The 27,081-nt window shown below is 42.3% G+C and overlaps 1 protein-coding gene across 2 annotated transcripts in view; it reads right to left on the bottom strand.

The window, feature by feature from the left end:
* The window catches only part of LOC139538807 (ephrin type-A receptor 3-like), a 148,451-nt gene extending 136,345 nt beyond the window's left edge, over positions 1-12,106 (bottom strand). The window contains exon 1 of one of the 2 annotated variants that reach the window (XM_071341261.1): positions 11,837-12,106. In XM_071341261.1, coding sequence (XP_071197362.1) covers positions 11,837-11,939 — 103 coding nt within the window. In that variant the 5' untranslated portion in view covers positions 11,940-12,106. The remainder of the gene's footprint in view (positions 1-11,836) is intronic. The other variant, XM_071341259.1, reaches the window with a different exon arrangement.
* Between the last annotated feature and the right edge of the window lie 14,975 nt (positions 12,107-27,081).

The following is a 27,081-nucleotide window of genomic DNA, read 5'->3' as shown; positions in this document are numbered from 1 at the left end:
AAAGAACATCATGTCTACAGTAAAGAACACCATGCCTACAGTAAAGAACACCATGACTACAGTAAAGAACACCATGACTACAGTAAAGATCACCATGACTACAGTAAAGAACACCATGTCTACAGTAAAGAACACCATGTCTACAGTAAAGAACACCATGCCTACAGTAAAGAACACCATGCCTACAGTAAAGAACACCATGTCTACAGTAAAGAACACCATGCCTACAGTAAAAAACACCGTGCCTACAGTAAAGAACACCATGTCTACAGTAAAGAACACCATGCCTGCAGTAAAGAACACCATGTCTACAGTAAAGAACACCATGCCTACAGTAAAGAACACCATGTCTACAGTAAAGAACACCATGCCTACAATAAAGAACACCATGTCTACAGTAAAGAACACCATGTCTACAGTAATGAACACCATGACTACAGTAAAGAACACCATGACTACAGTAAAGAACACCATGCCTACAGTAAAGAACACCATGTCTACAGTAAAGAACACCATGCCTACAGTAAAGAACACCATGCCTACAATAAAGAACACCATGCCTACAGTAAAGAACACCATGCCTACAATAAAGAACACCATGACTACAGTAAAGAACACCATGCCTACAGTAAAGAACACCATGCCTACAGTAAAGAACACCATGCCTACAGTAAAGAACACAATGTCTACAGTAAAAAACACCATGCCTACAGTAAAGAACACCATGCCTACAGTAAAGAACGCCATGTCTACAGTAAAGAACACCATGCCTACAGTAAAGAACACCATGACTACAGTAAAGAACACCATGACTACAGTAGAGAACACCATGACTACAGTAAAGAACACCATGTCTACAGTAAAGAACACCATGCCTACAGTAAAGAACACCATGCCTACAGTAAAGAACACCATGTCTACAGTAAAGAACACCATGCCTACAGTAAAGAACACCATGCCTACAGTAAAGAACACCATGCCTACAGTAAAGAACACAATGTCTACAGTAAAGAACACCATGCCTACAGTAAAGAACACCATGTCTACAGTAAAGAACACCATGCCTACAGTAAAGAACACCATGCCTACAGTAAAGAACACCATGTCTACAGTAAAGAACACCATGCCTACAGTAAAGAACACCATGCCTACAGTAAAGAACACCATGCCTACAGTAAAGAACACAATGTCTACAGTAAAGAACACCATGCCTACAGTAAAGAACACCATGCCTACAGTAAAGAACACCATGTCTACAGTAAAGAACACCATGCCGACAGTAAAGAACACCATGACTACAGTAAAGAACACCATGACTACAGTAGAGAACAACATGACTACAGTAAAGAACACCATGTCTACAGTAAAGAACACCATGCCTACAGTAAAGAACACCATGCCTACAGTAAAGAACACCATGCCTACAGTAAAGAACACAATGTCTACAGTAAAGAACACCATGCCTACAGTAAAGAACACCATGCCTACAGTAAAGAACACCATGCCTACAGTAAAGAACACAATGTCTACAGTAAAGAACACCATGCCTACAGTAAAGAACACCATGCCTACAGTAAAGAACACCATGCCTACAGTACAACACGACGGTGGGAGCATCCTGTTGTGGGGGTGTGTGAACCTCCTCTGACTGGTACTGATACACACAGCGGGGTCAGAAAACCACACTTGCTGTTACGAATCTTTGGATCTAAAATCTCTATGCGCCTGTAAAGAGTCGAACACATCGCACCGAATGTGGATTCCCATTCGTCTACCGATCGTTCAGCATGCTGTTGATGTCTGGAAAGGTACCCTCGGCAGGCAGACGCTATTGGTGTGTCTGAGCCTTAACTGTCACTTTCTTTATAAAGGAACCTTTATGCTTTCAGATAAATCATGTGCTCTGAGTGGGCATATGAACAACATTCATTATTGCATTATAAATATGGAAATGATTAGATTATGTCACCAATTCTAGGTTTCAATGCATTCTCAAATGAATTAAACCTCTCACAATTCCAGGGAGCTACGGTTAGATTCTGAGATCTGGATGGTGTGAGGGAAGTGTGTTCTGATGACTAAGACAGGACAGTATGATAGGAGATGTGACCCAGAGACTCTGCTTGGCTGGAGTGTCACTAGTGAAACAACAGAATGTCACAGAGCAGGGAAAAGGCATATTTTATCTTGATTCATTCTTCTCTGTTTTCTAGAGTGGCTGGGATCAGATATTATGAGTGACAAGTGTGTGCTTCGTAAACAACAGTTGTAGACTAACAATGAAATGGTTACCTACGGGCCTTTCCCACTGATGCAGAGAGAAAGAATAGAAAAGTAATAATACATAATAATAAAATAAATAATAAACAATGAGTATCGATAAGCAGGCTATATACATGGGGTACCAGTACCGAGTTCATGTGCTGGTGTAGGTACCTGGCTCTGTCAGTCTGTATGTGGAGTTCAGACATGTTCCCAATAGAGAGAGAGTTCAGACATGTTCCCAATAGAGAGAGAGTTCAGACATGTTCCCAATAGAGAGAGAGTTCAGACATGTTCCCAATAGAGAGAGAGTTCAGACATGTTCCCAATAGAGAGAGAGTTCAGACATGTTCCCAATAGAGAGAGAGTACAGGATGGAGTATAGAGAGAGAGTACAGGATGGAGTATAGAGAGAGAGTACAGGATGGAGTATAGAGAGAGAGTACAGGATGGAGTATAGAGAGAGAGTACAGGATGGAGTATAGAGAGAGAGTACAGGATGGAGTATAGAGAGAGAGTACAGGATGGAGTATAGAGAGAGAGTACAGGATGGAGTATAGAGAGAGAGTACAGGATGGAGTATAGAGAGAGAGTACAGGATGGAGTATAGAGAGAGAGTACATGATGGAGTATAGAGAGAGAGTACAGGATGGAGTATAGAGAGAGAGTACAGGATGGAGTATAGAGAGCGATTACAGGATGGAGTATAGAGAGAGAGTACAGGATGGAGTATAGAGAGAGAGTACAGGATGGAGTATAGAGAGAGAGTACAGGATGGAGTATAGAGAGAGAGTACAGGATGGAGTATAGAGAGCGATTACAGGATGGAGTATAGAGAGAGAGTACAGGATGGAGTATAGAGAGAGAGTACAGGATGGAGTATAGAGAGAGAGTACAGGATGGAGTATAGAGAGAGAGTACACGATGGAGTATAGAGAGAGAGTACAGGATGGAGTATAGAGAGAGAGTACAGGATGGAGTATAGAGAGCGATTACAGGATGGAGTATAGAGAGAGAGTACAGGATGGAGTATAGAGAGAGAGTACAGGATGGAGTATAGAGAGAGAGTACAGGATGGAGTATAGAGAGAGAGTACAGGATGGAGTATAGAGAGAGAGTACAGGATGGAGTATAGTGTATACATATAGTATAGAGAGAGAGTTCAGGGTGGAGTATAGTATATATATACACTGCTCAAAAAAATAAAGGGAACACTTAAACAACACAATGTAACTCCAAGTCAATCACACTTCTGTGAAATCAAACTGTCCACTTAGGAAGCAACACTGATTGACAATAAATTTCACATGCTGTTGTGCAAATGGAATAGACAAAAGGTGGAAATTATAGGCAATTAGCAAGACACCCCCAATAAAGGAGTGGTTCTGCAGGTGGTGACCACAGACCACTTCTCAGTTCCTATGCTTCCTGGCTGATGTTTTGGTCACTTTTGAATGCTGGCGGTGCTTTCACTCTAGTGGTAGCATGAGACGGAGTCTACAACCCACACAAGTGGCTCAGGTAGTGCAGCTCATCCAGGATGGCACATCAATGCGAGCTGTGGCAAGAAGGTTTGCTGTGTCTGTCAGCGTAGTGTCCAGAGCATGGAGGCGCTACCAGGAGACAGGCCAGTACATCAGGAGACGTGGAGGAGGCCGTAGGAGGGCAACAACCCAGCAGCAGGACCGCTACCTCCGCCTTTGTGCAAGGAGGAGCAGGTGGAGCACTGCCAGAGCCCTGCAAAATGACCTCCAGCAGGCCACAAATGTGCATGTGTCTGCTCAAACAGTCAGAAACAGACTCCATGAGGGTGGTATGAGGGCCCGACGTCCACAGGTGGGGGTTGTGCTTACAGCCCAACACCGTGCAGGACGTTTGGCATTTGCCAGAGAACACCAAGATTGGCAAATTCGCCACTGGCGCCCTGTGCTCTTCACAGATGAAAGCAGGTTCACACTGAGCACATGTGACAGACGTGACAGAGTCTGGAGACGCCGTGGAGAACGTTCTGCTGCCTGCAACATCCTCCAGCATGACCGGTTTGGCGGTGGGTCAGTCATGGTGTGGGGTGGCATTTCTTTGGGGGGCCGCACAGCCCTCCATGTGCTCGCCAGAGGTAGCCTGACTGCCATTAGGTACCGAGATGAGATCCTCAGACCCCTTGTGAGACCATATGCTGGTGTGGTTGGCCCTGGGTTCCTCCTAATGCAAGACAATGCTAGACCTCATGTGGCTGGAGTGTGTCAGCAGTTCCTGCAAGAGGAAGGCATTGATGCTATGAACTGGCCCGCCCGTTCCCCAGACCTGAATCCAATTGAACACATCTGGGACATCATGTCTCGCTCCATCCACCAACGCCACATTGCACCACAGACTGTCCAGGAGTTGGCGGATGCTTTAGTCCAGGTCTGGGAGGAGATCCCTCAGGAGACCATCCGCCACCTCATCAGAAGCATGCCCAGGCGTTGTAGGGAGGTCATACAGGCACGTGGAGGCCACACACACTACTGAGCCTCATTTTGACATGTTTTAAGGACATTACATCAAAGTTGGATCAGCCTGTAATGTGGTTTTCCACTTTAATTTTGAGTGTGACTCCAAATCCAGACCTCCATGGGTTGATAAATTTGATTTCCATTGATCATTTTTGTGTGATTTTGTTGTCAGCACATTCAACTATGTAAAGAAAAAAGTATTTAATAAGAATATTTCATTCATTCAGATCTAGGATGTGTTATTTTAGTGTTCCCTTTATTTTTTTGAGCAGTGTATATAGTATAGAGAGAGAGTTCAGGGTGGAGTATAGTATATATATATATAGTATAGAGAGAGAGTACAGGGTGGAGTATAGAGAGAGAGGAGAGGTAAATAGAGACTATTAGCTGAAACCCACAAAATTGAGGCTCACCTAAGTTTTAGCCAAGCAGATGGCAGTCAGGGTGCAGGGACGCACGCCCACACACACACGCACGCACACACACACATTCAGAAGACAGACTCCTATTAGAGTTAATAAAGCTATCTGCTCCTGTCAGATTATAGCAGTGCAGCATCTAGCTCCATTGGTTCCAATTTACATTTCTCAACGAGCCAGACCCCGTCTCAAATTGAGCCAAGCGTGGGGAATATGAGAGCAGAAAATGAGATGGCTCTATCTGACGCTGCTTCTCCAGCTGCAAGGGCCGGAAATCTCCACCAAAATCCCACGCACTCATACACACGTGTACATGCACGTGAAGGTCCACATGCACACACTCATTACACAAAGACGCACAAACGAATGCAAGAACACTCACACAAAACGCTCACACACTCTCGCGTCATGTGTCTACCCAGTTAGTCAACCTCAGTGTCTCAGAAAGCAGGGCTCTTTACGGTAACTAACAGTAAGGAACAGTATTAATAGCAGTCTGAGTTGGCTACTGCTGGTCTCTGGTCTCTGGTCTGGGAACAAACCACATGGAGGCAGCCAGGTGAATCAAAATAGGAGAGACAGAGACAGGCAGTAGACCCACAGGCCCAACATGTCCATCTGAATGAGTGTTTATTGAAGATTTCAGCTCAGCAGTAAGTTGTACACCGAGCTGTAGGCAGACAGGCTGGGCAGCGGGCACAGTGTCTGCAGAAACACATCAAAATGATATAGGAATCTTCTCGTCTACTCAGGTCAGCACAGAATATGTATAGGCTCTCTGGAATCTGGAACCCACCTGTTGTGACTGCAGGTTGTGTATGTGTGTTAGCGTCTGCAGTAGTCTGTGACTGCAGGTTGTGTAGGGCTGCAGTAGTCTGTGACTGCAGGTTGTGTAGGGCTACAGTAGTCTGTGACTGCAGGTTGTGTAGGGCTGCAGTAGTCTGTGACTGCAGGTTGTGTAGGGCTGCAGTAGTCTGTGACCGCAGGTTGTGTAAGGCTGCAGTAGTCTGTGACTGCAGGTTGTGTAGGGCTGCAGTAGTCTGTGACTGCAGGTTGTGTAGGGCTGCAGTAGTCTGTGACTGCAGGTTGTGTAGGGCTGCAGTAGTCTGTGACTGCAGGTTGTGTAGGGCTGCAGTAGTCTGTGACTGCAGGTTGTGTAGGGCTGCAGTAGTCTGTCTGCAGCCAGGCATGTCTGCAGGTTGTGACTGTGTGTTCAGGGTGAAGTGTTCTCCTCCCATCATGAATTATTCAAACTGAGTGTGGCTGTGTCTGATGCTGCTGCTGGTTCCCCTCTCACAGCTCATACTCGCATGTAAACACACTCTCTCTCTCTCTCTCTCTCTCTCTCTCTCTCTCTCTCTCTCTCTCTCTCTCTCTCTCTCTCTCTCTCTCTCTCTCTCTCTCTCTCTCTCTCTCTCTCTCTCTCTAATACTGATTTATTGTGAGATATTAGATAACAGCACTCTTCACACTGCTTCCTACAGGCCTCCCACACAAACACAACAAACACACAGAGAGCACTATTTTGAAAGTGGGAACATGTGTAAGCACATGTTCACCCCCCCCCCCCCCCCCCCAGGTACCATGCTCACAAACCTGCTCCTCCCAGCGGGTTACTGCTCCAGCCTCCCTGGGCATTGCCTCCTGCCACCAGCTAAAAATACCGACGCCCGGGCAGGGAGAGAAACCATACCAAGCACCACGCATACAGACTCACTACTGTCACCTATATTCACACACACACACGTAGGTCTACAGAGCCATTCTGTAATTGTATGCTGCGCACTCACTCAAAGACACATTTACACTGAGAAAATACACTGATCCGTTTGGTGCAAGAATCCCTCCAAATCAGCCAATACAATATCTGAATATGACATAACTTCGTGCCAAATTATCCCCCCTAAAACGAACAGTCCTAAAAGCGGCCATATCAGGCTACTTTCTCGGCTAGCCTACTCCTGCGGTATATTAAGAGCAATACGGAACACAGTATAGTAGCTCACCAAAGTTTGTCCAGGATTTACACAAGCACTGCTAAATGGCAGAAAAATGTATTTGTTTCTGTAAACACGAGTGTGTAGCAATATTGGCAGTCTGTAATGACTAATAGCATGTGGGCCAATATGCATTTGATCAAAGTCATATTGAAACCATGATCATAATATGGATATGGTGATACAATTCTGGATAGGCCTATACTGAATTGTTTTCTCTGAACAGCATATAATTCAACTTGAATTATGCGTATATTTTATGGTATGGTACATTTCACAATTCGTTTTCTTTATTTTGATTTATTTTATATTTTGTATAAAAACAACCATTAGCCTATGGAAAGTGGGAATAAATCACGTCACCAAGTTTTGGTCCATCACAGAATAATTTGACCAAGCAGTAGCCTTAGAACACATTCAACAATCAATCATTCATAGGCTATGGCTTGTAAAATAGTACAATGTGCTGCTAAAACGTTACCAATATATTTATCAGCAAAAATATACATTTTTCATGGGGTCAGTTTAAATGAAGTGCAATGAGAAGATCTCACAAGGTCCTGAAGAAAAAAGAATACACTTTTACAGGGACGGTAGGCCATAACGACGAGGGGAAACTAGAGCATGGCTCAACTTTCCCAGTGTTGCAAAAGGCCTCAGTTAATTAAAACGAGACAATAAATAAAAAAAAAAAAAATACGTATATACAGGCCAAAGTAAATAAATAAATTAACATTTGTAGGCCTGATAGGCAAACTTTGGATCCCTAAAATCTACATTTTAACATTAAAATGCTGGCCATGCGTAATGCGAAGCATGTGCGTGTATGTTGAAATTGTACCTCGTCGAAGTTGTTGAAAACGTTTTTCTTTCACCATAAGTAAACACAAGAGGAGCTAGAAGTTAGCAATAAGAATAAAACATATATTTAGGCAAATTATAAAGAGTATTGTCATCATCAGAATCATTAGGCCTATAGTCAATGATAACGATGAATAACCTAAATGACTGTGTAATTATCGTTATTATAATTACCATGATTAACCTCTACATTCTGAGAACCATTAAAAGTGAAATAGAATCTTAGTCGTCATGAAATCGGCTAGTTTTAAACGTCGAAAACTTCCACGTTTTCATTGCCCTTACTCTTTAACTTATCTCAAAACACACACACATGGTCAAGTTGTCCTAAATCCGCCTATATCCCAGTGTATTATTTTAGAGTATGGGTTTTATATAATCCAGCCCATGCGAGTCGTGGTTCCGCCGAAGCCCCAAAGTAGGGCGTTACGGATTGAAGAGTGGTCGGACTGCATTACTACTGTAGTTGATTTACGACTTTCTTTGCTCTGAAATGATAGATTATATGATATCTGCCAACAAAACGCAGTGAATATTTCCAAAAGGACGTTAAAGGATGTCCTAAAAAGAGTAAGCTTAAACCACAACAGAATCTGCGTGTGGTCACGCTGACCAACAGACAGAGGAAACTTACATTTTTTTTAATAAATAACACATTTGGGCTAAATAAAAAACATTCTAACACGTAGGCTACTTGCAGAGTTATCAACCCTAGATGTGCTGGCCTATAGTCTAGGCCCATAGTTTATTTTCGGTTCACTTTAAAATGATGTGGTCCATTTATAAATAAGGTAGGTTAATTGCCGTTGTCAACATGTAAATATTTTCTTCACAGATATGTAGCCTATCAAATACATATTTTCCTGCAAATATAGATGCATAGAACTAATCTACATTTTTCATACAAGGCAATAGCCTAGGCCTACTAAAATAAGCTAAACTTTTATAGCCATGTCCCCATTTTTTGTTCTGCACTCTTAAACGCAAATAAACCGATATGATAGTTCCACGTTGTTTCCATGTTGAAATAAACGGAGAGAATTTGGATTTGTGCTAAACATTTGCTTTATGAGAGGGACTTAAGTAGCCTGTGAAAGGGGGGGGGTTTCTGACTTTACCCGGCCATGATGAAACCGTGCCTCGAGCACAAAAACAGTATTAAACAAGGGAGACAATTCCTCTCTCCTCTCCTCTGCGGAGCATGAGCTTTCTGTTTCTGATAGAAGGGTTTTTGATAGTTATATTATTACAGATAGGATATGCAAGAGCGTGTGAGGCTTCAACGGTGAGAACGGCTCGACACTGACACTCCCTGGCAGACAGACAGGGTGTTGCGGACAGCCATCATTAGGTGTACACCATAGCAGACGTCATAAACAATAAGTAATAGGCTTACCAACGGGTAGGCCTATACACTGTCATTGTCCTCGGGTTGAGTGTAAGCTACAACAATATTTCCTGAACACAAATTGTATATATCTAATAGGCCTACATATCGACTAAATTGCATCTACATAGCTTACATTAACACCATACGAGACATAAACCGAACTTCATGAACAATACATCAGTTCATAAACAGCCTAAATAGGCCTAAACAATAATTAGGCTAACATAAAAATGGAATGACTAGGCCTATATTTGACTTCAATACTGTAGGATATGTCGAGGACTGGCCCGCCGAAATCGAGCTGTGTGGGCTCCTGGAAATAGTGAGGTGAATAAAAGTACGAAACAGTAAAAGCAGAAGTCGATAGGCTATTAACGTGCTGTTTAATCGAAAATATCAAAGATGAAATCATCTCAAAATATCTAACGTTTCTGAAAACAAAAGACATTAGTCAGATTAATGCCAGAGACCCTTGCATTTAATGAACCTATATATCAAATCGAAAAACAAAAGTCACTTCATAATCTCCAAGCTTGGTTTATTAACCGGTGATAGACTGACGGCCTGTGAGTTAGGCAATAATATAAAGAAGATGAGAAGAGGCGACACGCGCGTGCAGTATAGTCTACATGCATGGAGCGAGGACTAACCGCTTTGTAGAAATAATAACTCCTTCCCGGTATAATACATTATAATACATTGACCATGTTAAATAGCTATGATATGGGTTGAAATCTAGGCGAATGTATTACCCAAAGACAGAAGTTGTTTTATATGGCCTAAACTTTGACCACTCACGGTGCATGGCCCATAGGCCTAATCTGACCTTTGAGTAGTATTCGTTGTTCATTTTGATACCATATATTCGAAAGCCATTTTTTATAGGCCTATTCAAGCGTTGTGCTTCCCTACAAGAAGAACACAAAAGTGATGCTGGTCGCCTATGAAGGCTGTATAGGCCTACATGATGTACTGCCACGTTGTTGCAACAAAGAATACGCCGGGGAAATGCAGTCTAGTCGCTCGCATGTTTTCAGTTGTTCAATGTCTTAAACTTTTCACTTCAATTGTATATAGGCCTATGCCAATATGTTTACAATTGAATTATGTTACAATTCGTAATTTAACATTTTTTAAATATTATATTACATGTTCTCTACTTTGAATTATTCCCATGTAGTAACAAGTCAATAATAGCATGACGATAAATCATTACATTTTACTGAGCTCACCCCCTTGATTAGTATTTGGCTCTGTCTGACTATCGACGGTCCAAGTAGCCTACATTCATTTCGTAATCAAAGTGCAATTACAGATGAGCCTTGCCCTTTGGAACTATAGGCCAGTCATCTCATCATTTGCGCCTGTGTGTGTGTGTGTGTGTGTGTGTGTGTGTGTGTGTGTGTGTGTATGTGCACGCGCGCGCGCATGTGCGAGCGATAATAAACAACCTGTCGAGATTGGCCTATTTAAGAAAAAGTAGCCAATGGGTTAATCAATGGAAATATCGAGTGGATGATTCCTTGCGCTACGGGATTTTATTCTTTAGAGTGTGCGTGTTCCTTCCAGCACGTCCCCATAAAGTGGGCTATATTGATATAATCCAAAACACCATCCGTGTATGAATACTAATGAATATGAATAGGCTGCATTTTCTAAATCACATCTATTTAGGCCAATGTCTGATCAGCTTGGGTAAGAAGCTAAGCGGAGGTCCACTGCCTGCCCCTGGTCATTTACTGTGCGCTGCAGCGCTTGGATTGCCTGCTTCTACTCGGTATTGTTATGGGACAATAGCCTACATGGGCATTTGTGAGTAATAACACCAAACATCAACATCTACACTTTGGCATCTGCGTTTCAAAATGTAGGCTATTATTCTCACTATTTGGAGAAGAACTATGGCATGCCAAACGATAATTCCAACCTAGATGCACGGGAACCCCGGTGTTAACTGTCCAAAGCTGATTATCGTGATGCCCCCCAGCTGATTATCGTGATCCCCCCATCAGATTCCAGTTTCCACCGATTTACCAGCCGGTCAATAACTCTTAATGAGGGTTTAAAACGCCACACGGAGTCCGTGCATCAATCCTTCTATCGCATTGAAGCTTGGATCAACACACATCATAGTGGGTTAAACTAATTAAACGATTATTTACAAATGTGCTAAAATACCGCAATGACAATATTTGGACATTATCGAATGGTCTAACATGACATTTCCTGTCCCTTCCATCCACAGCATCAGCGCAGTCAGAACCCCCTTCCTTCAAATGCATGCCGTCCAGACTGTGAGACGAGCCGCTGCAGCAAGATGTGCTATAGCTCTGTCTGTGAGCGAACACTTCTCCTACATGGATCTCACACTCTCTCTTTCTTTATGTCCTACCCTCTCTCACTTACTCTTACCTTCATTGGACGGGTGGATGGTCAGAAGTGCTGAGCGAATAAACGACAAGATGAACAGTAAAATAAAAAGTAGTATTGGTTTCGCGCGCGGTTTGCAATCCATGACGGCAGGCAGTTCAGAGGGCAAGGCAGCGCGAGGTACATAACTCCGTGCAGCATTCGCCACTGAATGATGTGAGCTCGCTCTCCCGTTCACGCACGAGGCTGCCGTTCAACTCGGCTCCAGGGCTGATGTCAACTTTGACACCGGAGAATGAGGAGGAGTCAGCGCTCTGTCTCTCTCTTTCTCTCTCTCATTTTCTCTCACACTCTTTCGCTCTCCCTCTCCGTGCTGAACGAAAAGGAGACAGGCTCTAGCGGAGGCTTCCGTGTTCCGCAGGGTCCTACATATCTAAATTGATTGTCTATATAAGTGTTTCCCAACTCATCATCAAGGTCTGATTATATTAATCCGCTGTGTAGTGCTAGAGTAAAAAGGAAATCCTGGTTTAGATAAGATAAAGATAAAGAGACGCTCAAGTTCACAAGGTGTCATTTCCCCGACAGATGATCAGTAGAGAACAGCAAGCCTCCCGCATTCCATCTCCAAGCATTAGCCCCAGAAAAACATACAGCTCCACTCTCACACTGAACTGATCCCAATAAATTAAAACAGATTGACATGTGAATAGTCTACATTTAAATGATACAAATAGGAAAAGGGATGATTGCATTATTTCATTTATGAGTCAACAGTGTTACCCTAGCCTGGTCCTTGTTCTAGCCCAGAACTAACACATCTGATTACTCATTCAAGGCCCAGTGCAGTAAAAACGTGATTTGCCTGTGTTTTATATACATGCCCACACTATGAGGTTGGAATAATACTGTGGACAATTAGTATAATTCCCTTTTAGTGTAAGAGCTGTTTGAAAATAATGCCAACAATTTCTGCCTGTTATGGTGGGATGGCGTTTTGGCATGGCTACATCACCAGGCTGTAAATTAGTTAATAGAAACATAAGAAAGAGAGTTCTAAACCTCTCTGCCAAAAACAGCTAGTGTTCCGTTTCCCTTCCAGACCGCTCCCAGACTGTCCTAGCAAAATTCTTGCTTGAGAAATTGCTCTTTGCCAAGAAGCCATTTTTGTTTCTTTTTGATAATTTTAATTGAAAACAATCACAGTAAGGTACTTCATTGTTACCCAGAAATGATTTGATATTGAGAAAAAAACGGCTGCATTGGCCCTTTAAGCCTTAGTTGATCAGTTGACAAAGCAATGGGCAAGAACAACAATGCACCTTTGGGTCTAGCCCTTCATGCACCCCTTTGGGTCCCCAGGAGGAGCAGGATTGGGAAACCATGAGTTAGAGGGAGGCCTTGTTGTCGTGATGTGTAGCATGTCCTGTCCTGCTGAGGCCCCTGAAACACTCTGCTTCACAATGCCCCTTCCGCTGCCTGCTGTGACGTCTCACACACACATCCTGAGAAACCAGCCCAGGACAGCTGCAGGGTGGAGAGAGGGAGAGAAGAGTGAGCGAGATGCAGAATCACTGCTTCAGAGTCAGTATTTGTCAATGCAATATTATTATTATATTATAGTACGTTATGTATGTGTTCATCCAAACCAATTTATCTTAATTGATCTTAGCTTAGTAATTAATGGTTCAATGGCACAACAATGTGGAGCAATTTCCCCTCCTGTGAGTATTTCATTTATAACTCTCAAGATGTCTATAAATTCAGTGGTTGGCTCTGGGCAGGGTGTGTGACACGAGGATTTATTGCAGGTTTAAGACATGTCCCCTCTCATCATAAATTACCCTCTACATACATCTCTCTAACTCAAACATTACACACACTAGGAGATGCATAATGGAAGGAAATGGATATCTATGAATTTCAGGGAACATTAGAAGAGGTTTTTATGTACAGGGTTTATGTACATTTACTATTGGAGTTCACTATGGACTATTCTACTCATGTCAATTGTAAATCAGTAAAATAAATAAAATCTAAGTTTATTGGTAGTGAACACAGATTTGCAGATGTTATAGCAGGTGTAGAGAAATGCTAGCTCCAACAGCGCAGTAATACTTAGCAATAAAAAAAACTATTAAACAAACATTAGACATATAATCTAGAGAAATAAAGAAATTAAGAAATATCAGAACGAGCAAATAACCTTGAATTGTTTTTGAATGTATTTTGTTTTATTATATTGTATATTTTACTTGAAATTATATTGTGATGTTTTAAATGTTCTTTAAATAACGTGTTATTTGATCTGACTTGTCATAATAGGTTATTGACAGCAATTTATGTTGCGCCAAAAATATAATCACGGTAATGTTGATTTAACAAAGTCAATTGCATTGTAATCTAATTGCACAAACAGTGAAGGAACATAAACTTTATTCTGTTAGAATTTTTGGGGGGGTAATATTGAACATTGTAATATAGTTTAAGTGTAAGACATATCATGGCTATGTTTCCTAAATGAACTGTAATACAAGGGATGTGACTGATCTTCCTGCCCACTCACTCTTTTCGTTTTAGTAAATACAACTATGTGAAACTCCTGCTAATTATATACTGAACAAAAATCTAAATGCAACATGCAACAATTTCAAGGATTTTACTGAGTTACAGTTCATGTGGGGAAATCAGTCAATTGAAGAAAATTCATTAGGCTCTAATCTATTGATTTCACATGACTGGGAATACAGATATGCATCTGTTGGTCACAGATACCTTTAATAAAATGGGTATCACAATGGGCCTCAGGATCTCGTCATGGTATCTCTGTGCATTCAAATTGTCATCGATAAAATGCAATTGTGTTCTTTGTCTGTAGCTTATTCCTGCCCATACCATAACCTCACGGCCACCATGGGGCACTATGGGGCACTCACGCTTATGGTAGAGAAATGAACATTCAATTATCTGGCAACAGCTCAGGTGGACATACCAGTCAGCATGCCAATTGCGCCCTCAAAACTTGTGATATCTGTGGCATTGTGTTGTGTGACAAAACTGCACATTTTAGAATGGTCTTTTATTGTCCCTAGTACACACTTCTTGATATGCCGCAACTTTCAGGTGGATGGATTATCTTGCCAAAGGTGAAATGCTCACTAACAGGGATGTAAACAAATGTGTGTACAACATTTCAGAGAAATACATTTTTTGTGCGTATGGAACATTTCTGGGATCCTTCATTTCAGCTCATGAAACATGGAACCAAAACTTTCCATGTTGCGTTTATATTTTTGTTCAGTGTAATGAATCTGTTTTCTATTGTAGTTAGACTAGCCAGAGAACGAGAAACAGGTATCGTTCCTCTGCTTGGCCTTTCCCTGGATTTCAGTAAACTAAAACGTTTTTCTTTTCAATGAGCGTCAGTCCATTCGTGAACCCCCTCCAATGGAACAAGGCGGTAGCTATAGTGGTATATTGATTCACAGAGGATAATGTAAGCGCTGATGTGACCTGACGTGCTGCACTGCAGCTCCTAACGAACAAAACAGATGTGGCTTGTGTGGCCACCCTGTAATAGTACTTTTGGTCATTTTTACAGGGAGTTTGTATTTTAAAGATGGTACTCTATAAGATGTGAGGTGACGGTATTCAAGCAGTAGAACATTAGATGTTATTCATACCGGTCAGCACGGGCTCACTTTCACCACTAGTTGTAATAGGAGCACAGAGTTGGAAGGTATCAGTTATGAACAGTATTAGTGGTATTAGGAGTAGCCAGAAGGAGAGGCTGGGCCGGTTGCTGTCTGAATTAGTCTATGTCTCGGCCTGGGCTTTCAGAAGGGGATTCTCTGTGACAGGATTGGTCCGGAGCCCAGATACACCACAGGGACATTCCCACACCATTCTTACTCTCTACACCCAGCCTGGCTGATATATCCTGTCAGATTCCTGATCTGATCTCAGGGAGCGAGAGAAACAGAGAGAGACTGGGAGAAGAGAGAGAGAGAGAGGCGGAAAGGAAGAGGAAGAGATAGAGAGAGAGATAGAGAGATAGAGAGGAGAGGAAGAGAGAGAGACAGGGAGAAGTAAATAGAGAGGGAAAGGAGGAGAGGAAGAGAGAGAGTAGAATAAGAGAGAGAGGGAGAGGAAGAGCGAGAGAGGGAGAGGAAGAGAGGGAGTAGAAGAAGAGAGAGAGGGAGAGGAAGAGGAAGAGGGAGAGACAGAGTGGGACCGTCAAGCGGAGGACTCCAACGTAACAATCTGGTGAGGAAGTAAACATGTCTGGCTGCTGATTTGAGAGGAGCAGAACTCACACATTCACACACACACACACACACACACACACACACACACACACACACACACACACACACACACACACACACACACACACACACACACACACACACACACACACACACACACACACACACACACACACACACACACACACACACACACACACACACACACACACACACACACACACACACACACACACACACACACAGCAGCTATATGGCTAAACAAGGAGGCCAACTATCAGAGCTGGCAATTAGAAGGAGGGAAACAACATGTGGTCGTCTTGATGGTGTTGAGGTTTCATCTCGAGGAGCTTTTCTTTCTAAGCTCCATGTGTGCTGCTTTTTATAGCGTGTGAAAGTAGCATGGGAGAACTTTAGATGATAGAAGTGGAGTGGAATGACGAGACTCGTGAACCTGTCTGTGTATACCTGATTCAATGTAATATTGACTCTTATGTTATACCTGGGTGTTGAACCTTTTCTTTTTTTTAAAGAAACAGAAAATGAGTGAGATCGGGTTGGTTTTAATGACATCTGTACGGATTAAAGACCTGGTTGCATAATACTATATTAATATCAGTGGATAGAATTTGAAGTAAAGATGGCACAGACATTTCTGGCACATATAACTGTAGAAATTGGTATACAGTACAATGCATTTGAAATAAGTTAGGATAGTGTATGATAGAATGTGACAGTCTGCGACAGAATTCCCTGCTTTCTTGAGATACTGGTGTCTAAGCCTACTCTGTAATAAGGCCTTATCAATCTTACAGGAGTCTCTCTCTCTCTCCAACATTGTAGAATAATAGTGAAGACATCTAAACTATGAAATAGCAAATATGAAATCATGTAGTAACCAAAAAAGTGTTAAACAAATCAAAATATATTTCAGATTCTTCAAAGTAGCTACCCTTTGCCTTGATGACAGCTTTGCAAACTCTTGGAATTCTCTCAACCAGCTTCACCTGGAATGCTTTTCCAACCGTCTTGAAGGAGTTCCCACATATGCTCAATTGGGTTGAGGTTGGGTGATTGTAGAGGACAGGTCATCTGATGCAGCACTCCATCACTCTCCTTCTTGGTCAAATAGCCCTTCCACAGCCTGGAGGTGTGTTGAAAAATAAATTATTGTCCCACTAAGCGCAAATCAGGCGTATCACTGCATAATGCTGTGGTAGCCATGCTGGTTAAGTGTGCCTTGAATTATAAATATATCACAGACAGTGTCACCAGCAAAGCACCCCCACACCATAACACCTCCTCCTCCATGCTTCACTGTGGGAACCACACACACAGAGATCCTCCGTTCACCTACTCTGCGTCTCACAAAAACACAGCAGTTGGAACCAAAAATCTCAAATTTGGACTCATCAGACCAAAGGACAGATTTACACCGCTCTAATGTCCATTGCTCGTGTTTCTTGGCAAATCAAGTCTATTCTTCTTATTATGAAGGCCTGATTCACGCAGTCTCCTCTGTACAGTTGATGTTGAGATGTGTCTGTTACTTGAACTCTGTGAAGCATTTATTTAGGCTGCAATCTGAGGCTGGTAACTTTAATGAACTTATCCTCTGCAGCAGAGGTAACTCTGGGTCTTCCTTTCCTGTGGCAGTCCTCATGAGAGCCAGTTTCATCATAGCGCTTGATGGTTTTTGCGACTGCACTTGAAGAAACTTTCAAAGTTCTTGTAATGTTCTGTATTGACTGACCTTCTATCATGTTTGAAGGTAAGACCCAGGTGCAGGCAGTGTCGAAGCAACAAAAGTTTATTAATTCGAACACGGGAAGGCAAAGGTACAGGACAGCAGGCAGTCAGGATCAGGTCAGGTAGAGGTTGGTAATCCAGAGTAGTGTGGCAAAGGTACAGGACAGCAGGCAGGCAGGGTCAGGTCAGGTAGAGGTCGGTAATCCAGAGTGGTGGGGCAAAGGTACAGGACAGCAGGCAGGCAGGGTCAGGTCAGGTAGAGGTCGGTAATCCAGAGTAGTGGGGCAAAGGTACAGGACAGCAGGCAGGCTGAGGGTCAGGTCAGGCAGAGGTCGGTAATCCAGAGTAGTGGGGCACTGGTACAGAACTGCAGGCAGGCAGGGTCAGGTCAGGTAGAGGTCGGTAATCCAGAGTAGTGAGGCAAAGGTACAGGACAGCAGGCAGGCAGGGTCAGGTCAGGTAGAGGTCGGTAATCCAGAGTAGTGGGGCAAAGGTACAGGATGGCAGGCAGGCTCAGGGTCAGGTCAGGCAGAGGTCGGTAATCCAGAGTAGTGGGCTAAATGTACAGGCAGGCAGACAGGGTCAGGGCAGGTAGAAAGGACAAAACCAGGAAAATAGACAAGGCAGGAGCAAGGGGAAACCCGTTGGTAGGTTTGAGGAACAAAACAAACTCACACAGACAGACAGAAAACACAGGTATAAGTACCCTGTGGATAATGGGGAAGATGGGCGACACCTGGAGGGGGGTGGAGACAAGCACAAGGATAGGTGAAACAGATCAGGGCGTAACACCTTCATGTCTTAAAGCAATGATGGACTGTCATTTCTCTTAGGTTATTTGAGCTGTTCTTGACATAATATGGACTTGGTCTTTTACCAAATAGGGCTATCTTCTGTATTCCACCCCTACCTTGTCACAACACAACTGATTGGCTCAAACGCATTAAGAAGGAAAGAAATTCCACAAATTAACTTCTAACAAGGCACACCTGTTAATTGAAATGCATTCCAGCTGACTACCTCATGAAACTGGTTGAGAGAATGCCAAGATTGTGCAAAGCTGTCATCAAGGCAAAGGGTGGCTACTTTGAATAATCTCAAATATAAAATATATTTTGATTTATTTATAACACTTTTTTGGTTACTACATGATTCCATATGTGATATTTCATAGTTTTGATGTTTTCACTATTATTCAACAATGTAGAAAATAGTAAGAATAAAGAAAACCCTGGAATGAGTAGGTGTTTCCAAACTTTTGACTGGAACTATATACTGTATTTATAAAGTATATATTTATACATTTTATATATTTCTCTGCATCTCTTTCTTTCTCTCTCCTCCACTGTCACTTTCTGGCGTGAGTGGCAGTATTGTCTTGGACCCATATCAATCCCCATCTGCTATAGGATTAGTCTAACACACACAAACATGGATACACAAGTCTGGGATGGCTTGTCAGCATCACCAGCGAACAGGACCGTGGAGGGAGATAAGAAAGCTGTAAGAAAATCTAGAATGTTTGGACACGTTTTCATCTTATCCTCGGCAGGCCTACATTATTTCCTAGTGTGATATGTTTTCCGGGAGGCTTTTGTAATGTATTATCTTTGCCTTTACTATTCCTACCCCAGTCTGGTAGTAGCACCTTTCATATCAAATGCACTCTTCTACCGGCCACTCTGCATACGGAGACATTTAACTGAAACATTCAGGAGAAAAGCGTCTTAAACATACAGCTGATGGAGTACAGGCCTCGCCCCATCTAATGGTGTGTGTGTGTTTAAAAGACTCCTGTGTGCACCTGCTTATATGCGTACATGCGTGTTTGTTTGTGTTTGTGTGTTTGTGCATGTGTTGTACTCCACATACCTTCTGTAATAACATCTAATTGTCAGTGGTCCTGTGAAATTACTTTCATTGGACACATCTGTGTCATCTAGACACACACACACACACACACACACACACACACACACACACACACACACACACACACACACACACACACACACACACACACACACACACACACACACACACACACACACACACACACACACACACACACACACACACACACACACACACACACACACACACACACACACACACACACACACACACACACACACACACACACACACACACACACACACAGCGTACCTGTTCCTGCTCCCTGCCAGATGCATTGCTCCTTCATTAATCATAGCCAGTAGTAATATTACCTGAATGAGAGGGAGAGCAACAGAAAGCAAGCAACATGCAGAGTGATGCTAACCAGTCCTACTGCAGGATATGTACTAATTATATGACATTAACATGATCATTTCAACACATGCTCATTACACTACAGTCTCTACATACAGTGCAGCACATACTCTGTGTGTTATTATACTGTAGCTGCTCATACAATAAGGCCAGCGGAATAACCAAAGAATGAAATCACTGTATAGTGTAATATAGTAATGTTTACGTTTGAAATTTGAAATGAAATGGACCATATCAAATTGATAATACCTGATGATCCAGGAAGTAGATTATTAACAGGACAGGAATTTCTCCATTCAGACCAACGTTCTCATGTGGTGAGTTACAATAACCTTGCCAAGACATGAAACTTGTAATAGCTCCCAGAGAAAATGCACTGGTTTTAGCTCAGTGGGATAAGGTGGTCAGGGCTGAAACTGTGTTCAACTTGAAGTGGTGTGCTTCAATAAAGTTTAATTGACATCAACAAACTTCATGACAGGCCTCACGTTTTAACCTTTTAAACATTGTTATTATAGTTGCTGATGTGAACATAACAGTAACCTTCCTTTCCTCACTCTCTGCCATGATTTGCAAGAGAACAATAAGTTGAGCTCAATTGAGAATAATCTTATCAACCAGTAATAGTGTGCTGTCAGGTGAGTGATTACAGGGTGCTGATGCTACACAGCTCAAACCGCTAGCTCATCAGACAAGATCACACATGAGGGCACAACTGTCACCATGAGAAACACTTTACACATCAAATGACAATTTAACTCTGCCTGCATGTAGTTCCTGACAACATCATCTAATAACAGAATACCTTTGCTGGGAGTTTAGGAGTATTTTTCTTTCTTTCTCTCTCATTTTCTCTGTCTGACTTTCTCTTTTTTCTAAAACTGTGAGATTGAAAACCCCATGACGATCTCTTCCTCCCTCTCTTATTATCTTCTCTAACAAATTAGTTTCTGTCACAAATCAGGTGTGTCCGACCCCGTTAACTCAGACAAGCCTGCAAATGCAGAGGAATTTGTGCGTGTTTTAGCCAGATGTTTATCATCAGCGTAATTATTACCACAGGACCCAACCTTCAGTAAAATTATTGGATTCCATGATGTGTCATCATGACTGAGTGTCACTAACAGTCAGCTATGATCCATCTGTCTTTATGACAGGAAGACAGGATCTCCCTAATGACCACAGCATGATGAGATGATGTTTGTATCAAATCAAATCAAATTTTATTTGTCACATACACAAGGTTAGTAGATGTTAATGCGAGTGTAGCGAAATGCTTGTGCTTCTAGTTCCGACAATGCAGTAATATCCAACAAGTAATCTAACCTAACAATTTCACAACAACTACCTTATACACACAAGTGTAAAGGAATGAATAAGAATATGTACATAAAAAAATATGAATGAGTGATGGTATAGAACGGCATAGGCAAGATGCAGTAGATGGTATAGCGTACAGTATATACATATGAGATGAGTACTGTAGGGTATGTAAACATAAAGTGGCATAGTTTAAAGTGGCTAGTGATACATGTATTACATAAAGATGGCAAGATGCAGTAGATGGTATAGAGTACAGTATATACATATGAGATGAGTAATGTAGGGTATGTAAACATTATATGAAGTGGCATTGTAAAATGGCTAGTGATACATTTATTACATCAATCTTTCCATTATTAAAGTGGCTGGAGTTGAGTCAGTATGTTGGCAGCAGCCACTCAATGTTAGTGATGGCTGTTTAACAGTCTGATGGCCTTGAGATAGAAGCTGTTTTTCAGTCTCTCGGTCCCTGCTTTGATGCACCTGTACTGAACTCGCCTTCTGGATGATAGCGGGGTGAACAGGCAGTGGCTCGGGTGGTTGTTGTCCTTGATGATATTTTTGGCCTTCCTGTGACATCGGGTGGTGTAGGTGTCCTGGAGGGCAGGTAGTTTGCCCCCGGTGATGCGTTGTGCAGACCTCACTACCCCCTGGAGAGCCTTACGGTTGTGGGCGGAGCAGTTGCCGTACCAGGCGGTGATACAGCCCGACAGGATGCTCTCGATTGTGCGTCTGTAAAAGTTTGTGAGTGTTTTTGGTGTCAAGCCGAATTTCTTCAGCCTCCTGAGGTTGAAGAGGCGCTGCTGTGCCTTCTTCACCATACTGTCTGTGTGGGTGGACCATTTCAGTTTGTCCGTGATGTGTACGCCGAGGAACTTAAAACTTTCTACCCTCTCCACTACTGTCCCGTCGATGTGGATAGGGGGGTGCTCCCTCTGCTTTTTCCTGAAGTCCACGATTATCTCCTTTGTTTTGTTGATGTTGAGTGTGAGGTTATTTTCCTGACACCACACTCTGAGGGCCCTCACCTCCTCCCTGAAGGCCGTCTCGTCGTTGTTGGTAATCAAGCCTACCATTGTAATGTCGTTTGCAAACTTGATGATTAAGTTGGAGGTGTGCATGGCCACGCAGTCATGGGTGAACAGGGAGTACAGGAGAGGGCTGAGAACGCACCCTTGTGTGGCCCCAGTGTTGAGGATCAGTGGGGTGGAGATGTTGTTACCTACCCTCACCACCTGGGGGCGGCCCGTCAGGAAGTCCAGGACCCAGTTGCACAGGGCGGGGTCGAGACCCAGGGTCTCGAGCTTAATGACGAGTTTGGAGGGTACTATGGTGTTAAATGCTGGGCTGTAGTCGGCGAACAGCATTCTTACATAGGTATTCCTCTTGTCCAGATGGGTTAGGTCAGTGTGCAGTGTGATTGCGATTGCGTTGTCTGTGGACCTGTTGGGGCGGTAAGCAAATTGGAGTGGGTCTAGGGTGTCAGGTAGGGTGGAGGTGATATGGTCCTTGACTAGTCTCTCAAAGCACTTCATGATGACGGAAGTAAGTGCTACAGGTCGGTAGTCATTTAGCTCAGTTACCTTAGCTTTCTTGGGAACAGGAACAATGGTGAGCAATTATAGTAGATACCACATCCAACTGAAACTTTGTCTCATGTCAGTAAAGCATCTTCACTGGCCCTTTTAGAACCCTCTACCCTTTCATTAGGCTACCTCTATGATTTAAAAACACACATAAACACAAAACACAAAACACCCTCATCTGGCCCCTTCTGAAAGTCAGGAGCTCTCTCTATTTGTTTATGTGTTCGGGATAAAAGTAGTCCCAAGTGTAGCTGTCTCTCTCCCCATCTCTCTCCAGGACAGGAGGCAGATTACCTCCATGTATCTTCATTAACATATTAGCTTACTGGTCCTTCGTTGAGGCTCGCGGGATCCCACTATAATTGCTCAGACAGCCACTGAGTAAACCACTGAAGGACTATATGGAGAGAGAACGTGTGTGTGTATTGTGTGTGTATGTGTCTGTGTTTGTGTCTGCATGGATGTTATGCGTGGACGAGGTTTTGGGAAAATAACAGGAGATTAGTCAGTCACTCTACTGCTGCAAGCAGACGCTTCCTATCTCACTGATTTATCATCAACACACTGCCCGCCACCCTCTACACTACACTACACTACATGACTCTGGCCTGGTCCCGGTTATCAACATAGAGGTTGGAGATTCTATATGTAAAGACTAGCTCAATTCAAACTTGAAAAACACATTCTAACTTCCAGAGTTAGTTTGTGATTCAATCGATTAAGGGTAAACCCAAAATTGCACTGGCTGCATTGCAACAACAAAGCTGAACTTCGCATGTACGACTGTGTTAATGCTGGTTTCCTTAACACGCTACTGACAGGAGATTGATACGCTGTCAAGCAGGCTTGATACTAGACAGCGGAAATGGTCATTGTCTGCGTTTACTAGTCCCGCCCCAATGAAGTAATATATCCTATCAGAACAACCAAATTGTTCACTACTCCCACCCCAATGAAGTAATATATCCTATCAGGACAACCAAATCGAAAAAGGGACAAGATAAATGAAGGAATGCCATATTACAACTGAAATAATATGATTGCACTGGAAATGTTGCCTATATCAAAACATGTTTACTTACACAAATTATGCCTACATCAAGCCTATTCGTCTGTGACAATGAAGAGCAATTTTTAATGAATCACCACATGGTAAATGAACGTGATATGGATTGCAGCAACATGTATGATAGGCCATTGAAATACCAATATAAAACGAAGAAGTTTGAATCTGTTTCCTTAAGATAACGACTTCCAAATACAATACAAGATCGTTATATAAAATATTGCCTACAACACAATCACGATTTAGTTTCAAATGTCAAATGTGTAGCCCACAGTTCAGGAATATTTTGTCTTCCCCTCTTGATAAAAAATGGCCATATTTTATTTATACAAGTGAAATCATAAATAGATTACATAATTTGGAAACAAATAATTGTCACGTTCGTTGGAATAATTATCGGACCAAACTGCAGCGCGATATGGTTTCCACATAATATTTATTTGAAAACGCACAAAACAACAAAGAAAGAACGAAACAAACAACGAACCGTGACTACAGAGGTGCTACGTGCACTAACTCCAAACAATATCCCATAAAACACAGGTGGAAAAAACGCTACTTAAATATGATCTGCAATTAGAGACAACGATAGCCAGCTGCCTCTAATTGGGAATCATACCAAACACCAACACAGAAAAACTAAACTAGAACCCCCACATAGAAAATAATAACTAGAAAACCCCCCAGTCACGCCCTGACCTACTATACCATAGAAAAACAAAGGCTCTCTATGGTCAGGGCGTGACAATAATTCATCTTACGTCATGATTTTTCCATTTATAAAATGTGTAGGATAGGCTATATTGTCATAGTAGATTTGCTGTGGTAAACAAGAAAATGCAATACTTTACTTCAAATGTATGGAATGATTTCGAAATATAAATCGCCCTACTAAAATAGTAGGATTAAATTCTTCCAGAGGACGAAATATGCTGTTGGCAGGAATCAAGACTAAGAGTAAACATCGACATCCGCTTTAGGGAGAGATAAATCGCTGACCTATAATGGTTGCATTTGAGATCAGCTGTGAAGGGGGTTTTAGTCTGTATTGATGGTTTAACGAGAGATCAGCTGTGAGGGGGATTTTAGTCTGTATTGATGGTTTAACGAGAGATCAGCTGTGAGGGGGATTTTAGTCTGTATTGATGGTTTAACGAGAGATCAGCTGTGAGGGGGATTTTAGTCTGTATTGATGGTTTAACGAGAGATCAGCTGGCAATAATCTGGTGGCCATCGATGGTTGCAATTGGCCCATAGTGTTTTCTCTTGAATGCTAACTGTATTGAAGGAGTCAAGCACTATTTGTAATTTGACATGGAGCAGACATTCTTATTGGATATTGGCACTGAAACCACCTCTGACACTAGCCTCCACATTAAATTTGAATCAGAGATTGATTGTCAGTGAGGGTTGAATGATGTATTATCTGTGATCGAGTGATCGAGATCTACATTAGGGTCAGTTACAGTTTCTGAGCTTCTAAAAACAGGCTCATTAAAACGTCCCGTTAACGGGATCGATATGACAACAGCCAGTGAAAGTGCAGGGCGCCAAATTCAAACAACAGAAATCTCATAATTAAAATTCCTCAAACATACAAGTATTATACACCATTTTAAAGATACACTTGTTGTTAATCCCACCACAGTGTCCGATTTCAAAAAGGCTTTACGACGAAAGCATACCATGCGATTATGTTAGGTCAGCACCTAGTCACAGAAAAACACAGCCATTTTTCCAGCCAAAGAGAGGAGTCACAAAAAACAGAAATAGAGATAAAATTAATCATTAACCTTTGATGATCTTCATCAGATGACATTCATAGGACTTCATGTTACACAATACATGTATGTTTTGTTCGATAAAGTTCATATCCCAAAATCTCAGTTTACATTGGCGCGTTATGTTCAGTAATGTTTTGCTTCCAAAAACATCCGGTGATTTTGCAGAGAGCCACATTAATTTACAAAAATACTCATAATAAACATTGATAAAGGATACAAGTGTTATGCATGGAATTATAGATAAACTTCTCCTTAATGCAACCGCTGGGTCAGATTTCAAAAAAGCTTTACGGAAAAAGCACACCATGCAATAATCTGAGTACAGCGCTCAGAGACCAAAACAAGCCATACAGATACCCGCCATGTTGTGGAGTCAACAGAAGTCAGAAATTGCATTATAAATATTCACTTACCTTTGATGATCTTCATCAGAATGCACTCCCAGTTTAGTTCACAAATCCAAATTCATGAGGCGCGAGCACTAGGTCCAGAGGAAAAGTCAAAAAGTTCAGTTACAGTTCGTAGAAACATGTCAAACGTGTATAGAATCAATCTTTAGGATGTTTTTAACAGAAATCTTCAATAATGTTCCAACCGGACAATTCCTTTGTCTTTAGAAATGCAATGGAACGCAGCTAACTCTAACGGGCGCGCGTGAGACTGAGCTCATGGCATTCTGCCAGACCTCTTAGTCAATCAGCTCTTATTCTCTCCACCTTCACAGTAGAAGCCTGAAACAAGGTTCTAAAGACTGTTGACATCTAGTGGAAGCCTTAGGAAGTGCAATCGGACCAAATTTTACACTGTATATTGGATAGGCAAAGACTTGAAAACATACAAACCTCAGATTTCCCACTTCCTGGTTGGATTTGTTCTAAGGTTTTGCCTGCCATATGAGTTCTGTTATACTCACCGACATCATTCAAACAGTTTTAGAAACTTCAGAGTGTTTTCTATCCAAATCCACTAATAATATGCATACCTTAGCTTCTGGGCCTTTACTCTGGGCCCAGTTTACTCTGGGCACCTTATTCATCCAAGCTACTCAATACTGCCCCACAGCCATAAGAAGTTAACATGGACACTGGGGATCTGTATAAACAGCACGAAGAGCATCTGATTAGTCAACGTGATGGAGATGGTTGTCACGCCCTGACCATAGTTTGCGTTGTATGTTTCTATGTTTTGTTTGGTCAGGGTGTGATCTGAGTGGGCATTCTATGTTGTATGTCTAGTTTGT

The sequence above is a fragment of the Salvelinus alpinus genome, chromosome 14 (assembly GCF_045679555.1).
Source record: "Salvelinus alpinus chromosome 14, SLU_Salpinus.1, whole genome shotgun sequence".
NCBI classification, from domain to species: domain Eukaryota; kingdom Metazoa; phylum Chordata; class Actinopteri; order Salmoniformes; family Salmonidae; genus Salvelinus; species Salvelinus alpinus.
This window is presented reverse-complemented; position numbering and strand designations above follow the sequence as displayed.